We start from the raw sequence: 16,007 nt of genomic DNA, 5'->3' as shown, positions 1-16,007 counted from the left end.
TATTTTGGTGGATTTTGTCTTTTTGGTAATTTTGCCCTGTATTTTTGCATGTTGTCTGGATCTTTTGCTTGTTTTGCCTCTTTGGACTGCTTTCCGTCTTGGATATTTTCAACTGTAATGTACTTGATTTTCTGGTTCCTGACCGCTGCCTTTTTTGGACTAATAAACTACGTATTAAACCTGCAAAAGGATCCTTCCAATCCACCTACGCCTCCTACTTTACAATAATATGCCTTAAGCTTAACCCTCAGAAGTCACAGTTATCGCTGCTGATAAAAGCATGATGGTAATTATTTCTCACTATGGAAACAAGTGGAGAAATTCTGTCCACAGTTTGGATTCTAAAGTTTCAACTGATACTGTATTTGTCTTTGTAACGGAAAGAGGAGAGATGTTACGGCTAATATTTGATGAAAAGTCATTGTTGTGCATACATTGTTAAGAAAAGCAATCATTTCCCTTTTTTGTCTCTTCATGACATAAAAAACAAACGAAAAAACGAAAAGTTGAACCTGTTGACAAAGAAACTAAGTTGTATCCTCTAGAGGGCGGTCATCACCTTTATGTGTACAGTACTGTAGGTCTTCCTCAGTCACTGAAATATTGACCTGAGATTTACAGGTCACTAAGATGTCTTGGCCTTCAAGCTTCAGGGAACCATGCTTTTTGTCTAAGTCAGTTAATCTTATATATAAATCACAGATGTGATTTAAAGAATTCGAATTCGAAAGAAATTGTGTCATATCTTTATTTTCTGCACATTACACTGATTTTTCTGTTCTCATGTACCGAAAAGTAACCACCATCTACAAACACTTAATTGTGGAGAAACACATGGCCACCTATTCATATTAAAACATCAGAGACACAGGTAGACACTGGCAGTAGATGAGGCCAAAGGTCAGCTGGGTCAGAAAGTGTTACAGGCGTCTTCCTGGCAGCATTTGATGCGGAGGTAGGCGTTCTGCTTCAGCATTTCACAGTCTGACATGGCCAAGCACTTCTGGTAATGTCCATCTGTATTAAAGTAAAGAGACAAAAGCACTAGATTATAATATATCAGCGCACTCCATCCCCAACAGCAGTAAAACAAACAGCACCAAGGAGGTGCAGGTGTGTGATAAGTGTGAAATATTAATAGAATCATGATGCTGCTAGTGACTGACCTCAGCTATAATCATTGAGCAGGGTTGGGTAGTAACAGAAAACATGTAACGCCGTTACATACTCAGGGTACAAAAACGGTAACCGTATTCTGTTACAGTTACCGAAAAAAGTTAGTAGGCTAATCAGATATGAAACAGATATGAAAATAGGGTTGATCACCAGTGGGATTACATGTAAACTGCATACAATCTATAGAGATTTTAGTACATATTTTATTTTTAGTGTCACAGCTAGGATCTGCAGCATTTTCCTGAAGATATCTGAATCAGGCATTTACCCTAGTTTTCCATGTCGCCACATCCTACATCAACTGATCTGGAACTCTTTTATTCTCTTTTATTCTCATTTGTAGCTACGTGAATTCTATAGATTGAAAAGCTATAAATCAAACTTTTGCTGATATTAACTTGCCAAATTTTAATGCTGAATTGAGCTACACTACTGGACAAAAGTTTCGGGACACCTACACATTACACCCACAGGAGCTTTTATGGCAGCCCATTCTAAATCCATAGCCATTAATATGGAATTTTTGCCAATTCATCCAGAGGAGCATTTGTGAGGTCAGACAATGGTGTTGGACGAGAGGGCCTGGCTCGCATTCTCTGTTTTAGTTCATCCCAAAGGTGTTTGATGGGGTTGAGGTCAGGAGTCTGTGTGGGCCAGTCAAGTTCTTCCACACCAAACTCACTCAGCCATGCCTTTATGGAACTTGCTTTGTGCACTGGGGCTCAGTCATGCTGGAACAGAAAAGGTTCTTCCCAAAACTGTTCCCACAAAGTTGGACGCATAGAATTGTCTAAAATGTCTTGGTTTGCTGAAGCATTAAGATTTCCCTTCACTGGAACTAAACTTTACACTTGGCCCAATGCAGTCAGGCAGGTAACGTTCTCCAGGCATTCACCAAACCCAGGCTCATCCATCAGACTGCCAGATAGAGAAGCTTGATTTATCACTCCACAGAATACGTTTCCACTGCTCCAGAGTCCAGTGGTGGCATGCTTTCATTTTGTCCACCTGTTAGCAATGGGTGTGGCTGAAACACCTGAACTCAATAATTAAGAGGTGTGTCCTAGTACGTTTGTCTATATAGTGTAACTAACAGTTCCAAAACGAAAAAAGAAAGCAATTCTCGTGAGTGGATGATTTCATTCTGCAATAGTTTTTGAATGATGGGTGCAAAATGTCACTATGTATAAATGATCATTGCTGGTAACTAAGTCTCAGCTATCACTTAGAGTTTGTGTGAAATGAATTCTTTTTTAAACTCGTGTGGGCTGCAAAAAACACTGAGAGCTGATAAGAGACTGTCAACAAATTATGTGACAATCGCTGATCGTCAAAAATCCAAGCATGACACAATGAACACAGATTATGGCTGGTATAAGTCTTTAGAATGGCCTCTATTTGTAATAATTGTTGATGAGGGATCTCAAAAGAAGATGTGTACCAGACTGACCATTTAACTTTGGGATGCTAAACAACAAATTTTTACCAAAGAAGCCTAAATCCCAGAAGAGCAATATGGTTTTAAAATAACTACAAATTTGTCATCTTTATGTCTGAAATATTTTGATATATTGCACCACTTAGATTTGGTCATCTTGCTGAACATGAGATCAAAGACTGTTTGTGTGGGAGACAATCACACAACATAGCACACATAAAGTGCAGACAGTTACTGTGTGTGTGTGTGTGTGTGTGTGTTTGAGCTCACATGGTGCTCTGAGGAACTTGGCTGCAGCGCAGGCGTCTTTTTCTGCAGGACAGGTTACCTTAGTGACCTCACAAGCTCCGCCTGCTTTCGCAGGTACGCAGTGGAGGCAGTCCAGAGCCAAACCTGGAGAAAAGGTACAGACTCATATACGGCTCATAGTCATATACATATGCTCACCACAGGCTGCATATACCAAGAACAATGAACAGGAATACAAGATGGAAATTCTAGAAGTAAACAAAACACCTAAATAAAATGGATAGTTCTGGTTGTAACATCTAATGCAAAGCTGTTCACACCCTTCAGTCAAATTTGGTATTGATACATTAACTTATCAAAAAACATTGAAGTTTTCATGTATTTATCATTGTTATGTTGCTTGGCAAATGATAGTCTACTGTTAACATACATTGTTTGATGGAACAATTGTTTATTGTGATTACTATCAATAATACATTAAATTATAAAAACACTGTGCTCATTGCTTTATGGACTGATTGGTTTCTTCCAGCGAGGAACCCACAAGGCCTTCTAGAACCTAATTATTTCAGGCAACCAAACCATACAGATATGGAATGTTTAGTTCATTTTTTATTTAATAGGAACATCATGCATGCTGTGTTTAAACTCTGGAATTATTGTAAGACTCTTCTTTCATTGTCAAGTTTTGGTTGGAAACAAACGTGTTAAAATCTTGAAACGCGAATGCAAAGTAATCCAATCAACTTCTTTCTCTGTGGCATTTAGGTAGATACAGCCAAGCTAGCTCTCCTATTGGTTAGGCCTTCAGGAACTGGACACATCAGATTAACCACTAACATAATTAGAAACTGACAGTGGAATCAACCTATTGCTTTTGGATGTACAGTGGATGGGACCAGTTTTGTGAGTAAAATCATCTGTAATCAACTGTAAATCTGAACAGCAGCGTAACCAGGTTTCAGTTAGTCGTTAGAAATGGCAACTCTAGTTATAAAACTGCAACATATGAGGTAAAAGATATGTGAATGTCTGACAGTTAAAAATAAGCCAATTTAGACAGTTACAATTTTAAATGCCTGAAAATTAAGATTTCATTATTATGTCAGTGATTTCACAGCTTTGGTGTCTTCACCATTATTCTTAAAGGTGTGAAATAAGAGGAACCCTTCATGAGTGAGTGTCTTTTGACTGAATATCCACATAGCCTTTACTTTCTGCTTTATTATTGCACATAAATCTCCCACTAGTGCTGCACAGTCAGTGATTACTGGTACCATACAGTGGCTGGAAGTGAGATGCCACAACATGTATTTGAGTGGGGAAAGGTGAACGACCATCAGGATGAGTTCTAAAGAGTGTGTTTGCTTAACAAGAGTGTTTCTTTGACAGTAAACCATGAGCCCACTCACCACTGGACACCGCAAGCACCAGAACAACAGCAAATACCAGCACCTTCATTCTTCTGCTGAAAGAGTACAGTCAAATATTAACAGTCCTGCAGCGTGTGGTACTCAATGTGGCCTATTTTCTGAAATTTCACAATTAGCTGTCACTTCATGAATAACATGAACATGCACTATATGGACAAAAGTATTTGGACACACCTCTTAATCATTGAATTCAGGTGTTTCATTCAGTCCCATTGCCACAGGTGTATAAAATCAAGCAGCTAGTCATTCAGTCTGCCTTTACAGACACTTGTGAAAGAATGGATCATCCTAAAGAGCTCACTGAACTCGAACGTGGTACTGTAATAGGATGCCACCGAAGCAAATAGTCAGTTCGCAAAATTTATTCTCTCCTAGATATTCCACAATCAACTGTGAGTGGGTTTATTGAAGAGTGGAGGCATTTGGGAACCTCAGCAACTCAGCCATGAAGTGGCTGAGCACAAAGTTACAGAGCGGTCACTGAGTGCTGAGGCACACTGTGCATAAAAGTTGGCAATGCTCTGCTGACCCAATGACTACAGAGATCCAAACCTCCTCTGACATTAACATCAGTAGAAAAACTGCGCCAGGAGCTTCGTGGAATGGGTTTCCATGGCCGAGCAGCTGCATGCAGGCCTTACAAAACCAAGCACAATACCAAGCGCGGATGGTGTAAACCACTCGGCCACTGGACTCTGGAGCAGTGAAAACGTATTCTGTAGAGTGATGAATCACGCTTCTCTATCTGTCAGTCTGATGGACGAGTCTGGGTTTGACAAATGCCAGGAGAACATTACCTGCCTGACTGCATTGTGCCAACTGTAAAGTTTGGCAGAGGAGGGATAATGTTATGGGGTTGTTTTTCAGGGGTTGGCCTAGACCCCTTAGTTCCAGTGAAGGGAAATCTTAATGCTTCAGCAGAACAAGACATTTTGGACAATTCTATGCTTCCAACGTTGTGGGAACAGTTTGGGGAAGAACCTTTTCTGTTCCAGCATGACTGAGCCCCAGTGCACAAAGCAAGTTCCATAAAGGCATGGCTGAGTGAGTTTGGTGTGGAAGAACCTTACTGGCCCGCACAGAGCCCTGACCTCAACATCGAACACCTTTGGGATGAACAAAAATGGAGACTGCAAGCCAGACCCTCTCGTCCAACATCAGTGTCTTACCTCACAAATGTTCTTCTGCATGAACGAGCAAAGATTCCCACAGACACTCCAAAATCTTGTAGAAAGCTTCACAGAACAGAGGACGCTGTTATAGCTGCAAAGGGGGGACCAACTCCATATTCTTAACTATAGATTTAGAATGGAATGTCATAAAAGTTCCTGTGGGTGTAATGTGTAGGTGTCCCAATACTTTTGTCCATATAATGTATTCATACATTTGTATTTATACATTTGTTAATTTCACAGTATTTAATACTAATTACTAAAATAACATTACTAAATTACCAAAATACTAATAATTACTAATTACTAAAATAACATTTTATTCTGAAATCAACCCATCTTAAAACATTTCCTGCAATACCACAGAAAATTACTGTGAGGTTGACACACAGTGTCCGTTTTTCAGCTGTACCACAGAGTGTTATGGGATTTGACAGCAACTGAGTTAAAAAGGCATAAAAAATGTAATAAAACGTTTTAAGTGTTTTTTTCTCACAAATCAGGTTTTGATGTTTTGAGGATTTTCAAAGTTTCAACCTTTTAAACACTGGATTGTTACTGTTTTGTAATATTCCGAGATATAAGGTTTTTGGTCATGTTTAGAAATGTGCAAATTATAAGCAACATTGAACAGTCTGTAAAATGTGTATTTGCATTTTAAAAATGCATATTTGAGATATTCTGTGCAGTGGACAGCATGGTGAATAAACATGCTCATTGACATATGTGCATACGTTTCTTTATATGTATATATGGCTTCTGAGTTGCATCACGTTTACAGTTTTTCTGTAAAAATACAGGAGGTTACTGTATTTTAATGACAGCTTATTACTGTAAGTGTACAGCAGAGTACAGCTGCATCAAAGTAATCTCATGAAGTCACAGAATATATTTTATTTTTACTTGTTATTGTTACTATTAATATGATACAGCAAATTACTGCATCCTGCAATTATTGCAATTGTCATTTAAACACTTGCATAATAGAAGCCAGTGGGCAGTAGGTTCAGCCTCTGCCCACTGGCCACTATTATAAGTGACTTCTGAGGTCAACAGTCTTTCTGTTCTTTTACTGAATACTGGGAAACATCAAAATCACTGTTCATGTTAAATGATAGTATTATACAGATGTGGTACAAATAGGTTAAAAAATACTGAATTTTTCAGCCTAGTATAATCATGTAATGACAGCATTTCTGAAAAATAGTATTGGACAAAGGTCTGCAGTTTTCTTGTAGCCTAATACTGTAGCTTCTTCTAGGTCTTCACAGCAGAGTCTATTACATTCTGAGGCAACAGGACAGCTGTGAACTGCAAACTGTATGAAAGCAAAAGCCTTATGGAACTTACCTTTCTGCTGCAGTGTTGCTCGAGACTCAGCTGACTTTGCCCACACTATATGTGGCGCTGTGTCTTCCAGAATAAATGTTTCTTCATCCTCACTGCCTTTATCACCCCCCCTTTTCTCTCTCTCTCTCTCTCTGTGTACACAGCCCCTCCTCACACACACCCCGAATACTCCGCCTGCTCATATTTCCATCTGTCACTCGTTCATTACAGCCCTTGGACATCAAACATGTTGCTTAACTTTATGGCTGCCTGTGTGTGTGTGTGTGTGTGTGTGTGTGGTTAGGGATCAACAGTATATTATCATATTTTAAGTGTAAAAGTAATATTTCTGTCTTAATCTATGAGATTGAGCCCTTTTTTTCTGGTGAAAACAAGGTTTTTGTCAGTGGAGTTATTGCTAGGAATAGTGTGATAGTGAAGTGGATAACACACTCACCCTGCACAAGATAGGACAGGATTCTGTACTCCTGGACTAGGTAATACTGCCACAATATACCAATTCGGGTGTGTTCAAACTTGGCAGTTTTGACCTGATTAGAACTTGGTGCAATTGCTCTGTTAGGCACCATTTAACCCTGAAAACTCCAACTTTGCATGAAAATAGATCAAATCAAAGCAGTAATAATAAATCTTACTTGATATCTGCTTGTTTTCGGCTGGTTTGTCAATTTGAATGTAACCAATCAAGTCGCTGATGCAATACATTCCATGATCCGTGTGCTCAAAATTAAGTGCATTGCTTTGCTGTTATTTTAATGCTCTGCTGTTATTAGTTAACATAAGTTAGCATATTCTTTACAGGGAACACATTTAAATATGGCTTTTAGTGAATATGGCAAAGTTTAGTGCACCATTTCTATTGATTTACTGATTTTAACATATTGGATAAAATATGAAATATAAAAAATGTGACAAAATTTTTACACGGGCCACACTGTTTGTGTGTATTTTTTTAGACCCAATGATAAATTCAACAAATAATATCAGTAAGTGTGCACCAAAATGTGTTAACATACAGTAACATGTAATTTGACCAAGGGTGCACATGACTGTATATAAGTCTGCATGTGCATGTGTGTATGTGTGTGTAATGTTGATCAATGGTGTCAATGGTGTCATTTAATTGCTTATGTATAACAGATGTTAACCTGCAAAATAAGCCTGCTGAATTTGCATATAAAGCTGAGACAGAGTAAAATAGTGCTATGGAGTTGCAATAATGCACCAGACCAACTGACTGAACCTGCTGTACTGTTTCTCCCTGCACTGCGATCATAACACTATATTTGCTCCTGTTTTGCACGGTGTTGACTCCTCATAGCTGCAGACTGCTTCTGCCTGCCCTGTTTTGACCGTGTCCGTTTTGTAGCTGTCCAAACAAACCCAAACAGGCGGCTAAGTCAGTGTCCAGCGTGGTTCATCTCGCAGCTCTGAACGCCGGCCAAAAAACAGAATGCATTCGGCACATTGTCTAACCCCCTACAGCCAAATCCCGATATCAGCAGAGACCAATGTAAGGGAAATTGTCCATGAGGCGAAAACCACTAAGCCCTCTATTATATCGCTATTGTAGCACGAGCCTCGCGATAGCCCGCCACGGCCTATAGGCCATATATATCAGACTGTCCAAATTTTCCCTCCGGTTGCTTTCTTTCTCCCTCTCTCTCTGTGTCTAGAGGATAGTTTGGACTGTCTCCAGGATGTCTCAGTATTCAGGGAAGGTGAGTAGCGCACTCAGTTTCGTGGAAACTTCATCCTTTATGAAGCTGCAGAACGATGCACATGGAACTAGCATTAGCAAATATGCTAAATGTGCAAGTCTGCTCTGCACACTGTAATCTGTCTTAGATCTGTCTGAGCCTTGCACACTGTAAAATCCTGCCTATAAAGACAGACACAGGATTAGTCTTTCACTGTAAACAGCCATCAGCCAGCAGAACACAGAAGAGCAATTCCTATCAGCAGCTAAATTATTACATACAGTCACAAGGTTTTGGTCAGTTGATATGTTTTGTTGATGCTCTAAGTGAAAATCAGGTAACACATCCTCTACAGCAGCAGTCTCCAACCCTGCTCCTGGAGATCTACCTGCCTGCAAGTTTCACCTCCAACCCAAGTCTAACACACCTCCTTCAGCTAATGAGGGACTTCTGAAGGCAGTAAGAGGACGGATCAGGTGGGGTCTATCAGGAGTGAAGCTGAAGCCTGCAGAAAGGTGGATCTCCAAGAGCAGGGTTTGTGACCACTGCCCCACAGAGAACACACATCTGCACGTTTTAATGCACAGATACAGAATTGCTGAATTTAACATGTCGAGAAAAAGTAAAACATAAAATGTGGCCTGTGTAAAAGTTATGGCACATTTTATATTTCATGTTTTATTTTTTTCCCATATGTTAAACTCAGCAAATAGAAATTGTGCACTAAAATGGCATATTTAAATGAGTTCCATCTAGAGGGTGCGTTAAACTACTTTCACGTAGAAAATCAACAAAACCTGTCATTTGAGTGGGGTGCCAAAACATTTGCATACGACTGTAGTTGTTGTGCACTGAACTTACTGTTATCTTCATGCCTCACACAAACCATAACAGGGACCCATGCTTATGCCACAATATGGGCAATATTGTCAACATTGATACTTGCACGCAAATAATTATGCATGTAAATAGTGCCTGTAATGTTCTCTTCAGTCATTCAGAAGTCATAACCTTTAAGACAATAAATAAAACATGTTATCAGGGTTCTGAGTTATAAGCAATTCTAAGTTCTAAGTAGAAATGTTAATGACTTTATAGTAAGAATGGCACGATACCATTTTTTCTTTTCCAGTACTGATACCGGTACTAAAACCTTGAGTATCGTCTGATTCTAATATTTTTTCTTTAAAAACTACTAAGCTTTAAATTGGGTAGTTTTTAATTAAAGCACTTCACTTAAAGGGAAATTCCATTGATCTTTCTAAATTTCTCTATAATAAAATGGTTAAGATCTATTAAAAGTCATTTCAGAGATATTTTATGTGAAATTGTTCATTATAGAAAAACTTGAGTCAGAAATGTCCACAGTGGTGGTGATAGGAACCAGGCGTCCGAAGAGTTTAATGCCTCTAAAAGCTCCCTTATGGAAAGTTATTGCATGAAATGCTTATGAATATGCTGCCTGGTGCCCAAGACATTGTTTTGCAATAATTTTGTGGCCTAAATCATGTTTTTGAAAAGCTTTTCAATGGTGGAGAGGTATAGAAGGCGATGTAATACAAAGTAGAATCCAAAGAAAATGTATTTTGTCAGATTTACCACTACTTTATCATCATCAACATTACAAATAGAAACTCAGAAGAAGTGTAGATTCACTGGTGGTTTTGGATCATAAATAAAATGGCTATATTTGTGTTATAGACATGCCGACCCCTGGTTCCTATCAGCACCACTGAGAAGAAAACGTAATCATAAAAGTTTTCTACAGTGAACTTTTGCACATCAAACCACTCTGAATGACTTTCTTTACATCTCGGTAACTGAATTATGCTGATATTATGAAACATTTGTGGAATTTCCCTGCAAGATGAGCATTTTAAAGTAGGCTATAATGCTTAAACTATTAAACTATGACCCCACAGAAAGAATATGTACAGCTAGCAACATCACATCCAACAGTGTGAGTGTGTGCTGTTTCAGGACAGATTTGTTACAGGATCGGATCAGATTCATTCTTTTTTTCCCTCCAATATCCAACCCAGCACTTTCTGCTCAAATTAGCCTGATACCGATAGCTGGTATTGAGTCGGTGCCATCTAGGGATCGGCCTCTTTGGGTCAAACTTTATATAGAGATTTGTAAGATTAAAGTAATTAAATAATTGAAATAATTGAAAACTCTTAAAGCTCCAGGCGACCGCACACCAGACATACTGCCCTACTGAAATAAGACCATTAGAACCATTGGGATTAAAACCTGATGACTTTGTTTTCTGATGGGAATTAGAAATTGGCCTAATGGTTAATCTTAAAGACCACTAGTATCCCGTAGAACACCTGATTGTATGTTGATTATAGTATAGTAACGTTATAGTAATCTTCATGATCAGAACTCACAGACATTAAACATGCTAACTAACAGTATGAGGGTGTGTGTGTGTGTGTGTGTGTGTGTGTGTGCATGTGTGCATGCATGTATGTGGGCAAGAGTGCATGCAATTGTATGTACATGTGAGATGTTTCATAACTCAAACTTCCTTCTATGTACTATTGCACTGTTGCTTTATCTACACACAGCAGACCACTCTGACAACATACAGGGGAAACGTTGGCCTACAATGTGTTAATGTGTGATAATATCGTATGACAAAGAACAATAAGGGTCTAATGATGGCCATGACTGTACATTACTAAAGAAGCCTTGGTCTTGTTAATAGAGCAAATCTCACATCATAATCCTAATGGTTACACAGTAAACTGTAACATGCTGCAGTGGGTAAAAGTTGGGAAACTGATTTCCTCAAGTAAAATAACTAAAAATTCTAGTTAATTTAAAGTTAAGCCCAAATCTTCCAAAATGGTAACTTTACAAGAGAAAAAACACATTCACATTAACTAAATCATTTTAAAACATTTCAACTGGCCCTTTCAAAAAATCACACAATGTAAAGGGCAGCTGGCATTGTCAAAATTATGTCAAAGACATGGAGATACAAAGTTTTGCTCCAACAGTGAAACCTTTTGTTGTCAGAACAAAACCTCGCATCTCCAAAATGGTAACTTTACTGAAGAGGGAAAAATCTTCTTTACTTTCAATGTAAGTCAATAGAACCAGACATTTCGCCATGTCATTTTTGGCTGTTTCGTTTGGTCCATTCTTCATGAAATATACACACAATGTAAAGGGCAACAGGTATTTTCTAAAAACTGAAAAATGAGATACAAGGTTTTCTTCCTCTTTAAATAGCATTTTTAAGTATTTTATCAATGAATTATAGTGTAATGTAATAAAATTCATTTTTAAAAACCCAGTTTGAACCCTAACTATCATCTTTATTTTTTGGCCCTCAGCCCACCACAAACATTGCACTTTGGCCCCACCAAGACAAAAAGTTTGTAGACCCTTGTATCAATTAATGTTTTTTGCTAGAACCGTTTGTCCAAGCCAAGAACCATTTAGGAGTGCAATTATTTTTATTATAAACTTAGATCACCACTCTGCAACGTGTGATAAATAGCAGCTTTGGTCAGTTTGCACTGAGTTAGTGTTGATTTTAGGTTGAATGTCAAGTCCTTGAACTAGAAACGGGAATGATTAAGTAAACATTCAGTTCATAAGTTATAGAACTTTCTTCTCACTATTAGTATGAATATAACCAAAGACATATTTGTGTCAAATTTATTGTCATGATCTTTGGCTAGAACTGGAGCTTCAATATCCAATATTTGAAGGCCCTTTGACCTGCACAGCTGTATGTTTTTTTCCTATAATAATTAAGAGTTTCTAAGGACTGGACTTCACTAGACAATCATTGGCTCTTGTGGAAGCCTCTTTCTACCACTTGAAAAAAAGCATGTAGTAAGTCATAATCATTTCGTTTCTTGTAATCATTACAGCATATAGTAATAACAATTTCTCACCATTTATGAATCATATGAAATTGTCTCTTAAGATGTTGATAACTCATTAGTGTCTCATAATTTTGAGATGCCAAGTCTATATTGAGTAATGCTAAGAACTTTTTGGGCTATTAAGTTACAATCATGAGAAACTTTACTAAATGGCCTGCTGATTTTGCAACCATCAAAGATGATGTATATGAAAAATGCATTTATATTTCTGACTGGTCTGTGGCGATCAGGCTATAGCTAAAGGTCTACCTTCTTTTCCAGATAGTGTTCTATGAGGGGAAGTGTTTCACAGGCAGAAAGTTGGAGGTGTTTGGAGAATGTGATAACTTCCAAGACCGCGGCCTGCTGAACAGGGTCAACTCCATCCGTGTGGAGAGTGGAGCCTGGGTCTGCTTTGACCACCCAGACTTCAAAGGTCAGCAGTACATGCTGGAGAGAGGAGAGTACCCAGAGTTCCAGCGCTGGAACGCCCTCAACGATCACATGGGCTCCTGCAAGCCAATCAAAATGGTGAGAGGTGCAAGAGCATCAGTTAGAGAGGCTATCCAACTCTTATTGAAATCATTACTTGGTTGTTTGGTATTATGTAGATTTTTTGTTAATAATTTTTAATCTAATAATCTTTTTTTCTTTAATACTTTTCATTTTAGTTACAAACGCCAAGCCAAAACATGGTTTGAATATGAAAAATATTTTAACCTCTTAAAACTAAGGGCCATTATGTAGGCCTACACTTGAGTTCTTCACTCTCATAACTTACATATTAGTTTCATATTAGTTGCCAAATAAATTCATAGTAGTTACTGAATAATATGCCTTAATGCTAGCAACTGAATTATAAGCCTAGGAGTTAATAAAACAACAGCAACAATATAGTAAAAATTGTGTTTTTGTGTTTTTCTTTGCTCTGTCTCTCTCTCCCAGCATGGAGAACACTACAGAATACAGTTGTATGATGGTCCAGACTTTACCGGTCAGTGTGTGGAGCTGTGTGAGGACTGTCCCTTCCTCCAGAGCACCGGCCTCAGCAAGACCTGCGTCAACTCCATTAAGGTCTATGGAGATGGAGCGTAAGTGTCAGGATGCTAATGATGTGCACAGCTCCTGTCAGACAGGGTAGAAAATGGAGTTGTGGTCACCTAGAATAGTGGTGGGGAACTCCAGGGCTGGAACAGAGAACTGAGGGTGGGTCATTCTTTCCTAGCATCCTTGTACCAGGATGGACAAAATCCCTTTTAACCTAAATAGAAATGGCTCTGATCTTTGCTTAGAGGGGCTACGTAATGTTGAGTTTCTAGATTAAAAAGCCACATTACAGACCCCTAAGTTGGCATTGTGAACATATTAGGAACTCCTGGTCTAATCTGTTTTTCTGAATGACAGAATTAAATGGCATTTTTTTGAAAATCACTGCCGTTGCGGCCTGTGGTAAAGTCAAGTGCTCCAACACCAAAATGTTTTTGCCCTGTATAAATTTTCCCCCCAAGTGTCACTGGATTCTCTGAATTATGAGGTTGTTTAGCAGTCGAAATAAAAATAAAGCTGCATAGACAATACCAACAAGCTAACACTGCGTACTGAAGTGATATTGCATGAAAGTAAGTCTACCATTAAAGGTGCAGTGTATAAAGTTTAGTGACATCTAGCAGTGATTACAGATCACCTGTAACGTTACATCACAAGAGCCTCTGGGTAGCATTAGTGTAGCATCTCAGATGGAGAAAATTCACTATGATTTCTTATTATTGTTATCTTATTCTTTGATGACAAAGATTCACTCTCCATTGCTTTTTTGTGCTAAATAATAAGTATGATCCTCCATTTGTCAAAATTAGGGTTCTCAAACTTCTCTCAACACAAAATGGTTAGCCAGCACCGGCAGCAACCAGTTTCTTCTTTCTATGTCTTTCAACTGGTGCTGCAGCACCACCAAATTCAAGCTGCTCCTTAAATGTAAAAACATGAAAGGCACTCTATAGAGCCAGTGTCTGCTTTGTCTGTTCTGGGCTACTGTACAAACATGGCAGCGCATCATGGGAGCCTCTGTTGGAAGAGGACCTGCTACTATGTAAAAATGAAGGGCTCATTCTAAGCTAACGAAAATGCAGGGATTCATAGTTACAGGTGTTTCTTCACTAATGAAAACATGGTACACACTGAAGCTTTAAACTGTAACCCTATTATATAGCATCATCTTCTCAAACTGCCTAAAGCTGCCAAAACCCCTAAACTGCCGCATTTGACAAAGCTATCAAATTTGTTATGGGGTATTTTGGTGAGGTTTTCAGTGTTATGATGTCAGTTCAGTGTGCTGCAGTGTTAGCTTGCATATAGCAATATTTGTATTTTGGCTCCTTGCCGATCTTGTTACTCAGAGGTTTCAGAGAAGTTCAAAGGGAAAATGTCTGCATAGCATTTACCACATGACACAACAGCAGCGATTTTCCAAAACAGTATTCATTTCTGTCATGGAAAAAAAACACATTAGACCTGAACTTCCTCATAAGGGCGTGACACCGACTACAGAATGACACCATGATTTCAGCATTCAATGGACAATGCTGTAGCAAATTGAAACAAGGCAGTTGCTTGAAAAAACACCAAGTTAGTCACCATGCTAGACATATAACCCATATGACTATCATGGTGCTATTTTTGCCAAATGCCCAGCCTTTCACAGGAAGGGGTTTTTGGCTGACATGTAAAATTATCAACCACAGTCCTTAGTTTTAATGTGGTGACAGGCGACTCACAAAACTAGGCTTAAAGTTCATATAAAAAACTCTGTTAACTGAGCTGCCATCTTGACAACATCACTAGGCAGTTATTTCCTGTCTTTAAATGGGGAGAGAGCTCTAAACCCAACATTGAAAGCCATATTATTGTTTCAAAAACATATTTGAGATCACTAGTAAATCAGGCAAGCATCTGATAAATAGATTGTAGTGTTTAGCTCAAAAAGCTCATTAAGTTTGTGTAATCTACCGCTTCGTGGCTGAGCTGTTGTTACTTCAAGATGCTTCCATTTCACAGTAATAGCACTTACAGTTGATCAGGGCAGATCTAGCAGGACAGTATTTTCATTAACTGACTTTGTGCCACTGACAGTGCCACGTTTAAAGTCACTGAGCTCTTCAGTACCATCCATTTTACTCCCAATGTTTGTCTAAAGAGATTGCATGGCTATATGCTTGATTTCATACACCTGTTAGCAATGAGTGTGGCTGAAACACCTGATCTTAATAATTAGGTCCATACTTTTGGTCATGTGGTGTATATGAGTTAAGAGTTTTGCAAAAAATTAAAACTACAGTGTCTTTTTCAGATCCAATTGGTGAGTGCCAATACATGCAGGAAGAAGCTTGTTTATGTTAGAATCGTGACTGATTAGCATTGCAAGATTAGCCTCAAAACTACAGTCTAACTTGCTGTTTGTCTTTAGCTGGGTGCTGTACGAGGAGCCGAACTACCGCGGGCGCATGTACATCGTGGAGAGAGGAAGCTTCTGCAGCCACATGGAATGGCAGGCTGAAAACCCCAACATCCAGTCCATCCGCAGAGTGGCCAACTACTTCTAA

General features: G+C 38.7%; 2 protein-coding genes across 3 annotated transcripts; one reads left to right on the top strand and one right to left on the bottom strand.

Moving 5' to 3' along the window:
* Positions 1-730: 730 nt before the first annotated feature.
* ly97.3 (lymphocyte antigen 97, tandem duplicate 3) lies at positions 731-6,973 on the bottom strand. Of its 2 annotated transcripts, none has more exons than XM_036556541.1 (4): positions 6,819-6,973; positions 4,276-4,331; positions 2,885-3,007; positions 731-1,017 (listed from the first exon to the last, which is right to left on the bottom strand). In XM_036556541.1, exons 2-4 carry the CDS (start codon positions 4,322-4,324, stop codon positions 911-913), a joined length of 279 nt encoding a protein of 92 aa, XP_036412434.1. In that variant the 5' UTR covers positions 4,325-4,331; positions 6,819-6,973; the 3' UTR covers positions 731-910. The 2 variants fall into 2 exon arrangements, with proteins under 2 accessions (XP_036412434.1, XP_036412435.1); XM_036556542.1 differs by having other exon boundaries at positions 4,276-4,328; positions 6,819-6,917.
* A 1,496-nt stretch (positions 6,974-8,469) lies between these two features.
* Positions 8,470-16,007, top strand: crygn1 (crystallin, gamma N1). The gene is made up of 4 exons (XM_036556540.1): positions 8,470-8,539; positions 12,691-12,939; positions 13,354-13,499; positions 15,872-16,007. The coding sequence occupies exons 1-4, from the start codon at positions 8,519-8,521 to the stop codon at positions 16,005-16,007; spliced, it is 552 nt and encodes a 183-aa protein (XP_036412433.1). The 5' UTR covers positions 8,470-8,518.

The sequence above is a fragment of the Colossoma macropomum genome, unplaced genomic scaffold, assembly GCF_904425465.1.
Source record: "Colossoma macropomum unplaced genomic scaffold, Colossoma_macropomum, whole genome shotgun sequence".
Taxonomy (NCBI): Eukaryota; Metazoa; Chordata; class Actinopteri; order Characiformes; family Serrasalmidae; genus Colossoma; species Colossoma macropomum.
Note: the sequence above shows the minus strand (reverse complement) of the source record. Positions and strands in the feature narration are given on the sequence as shown.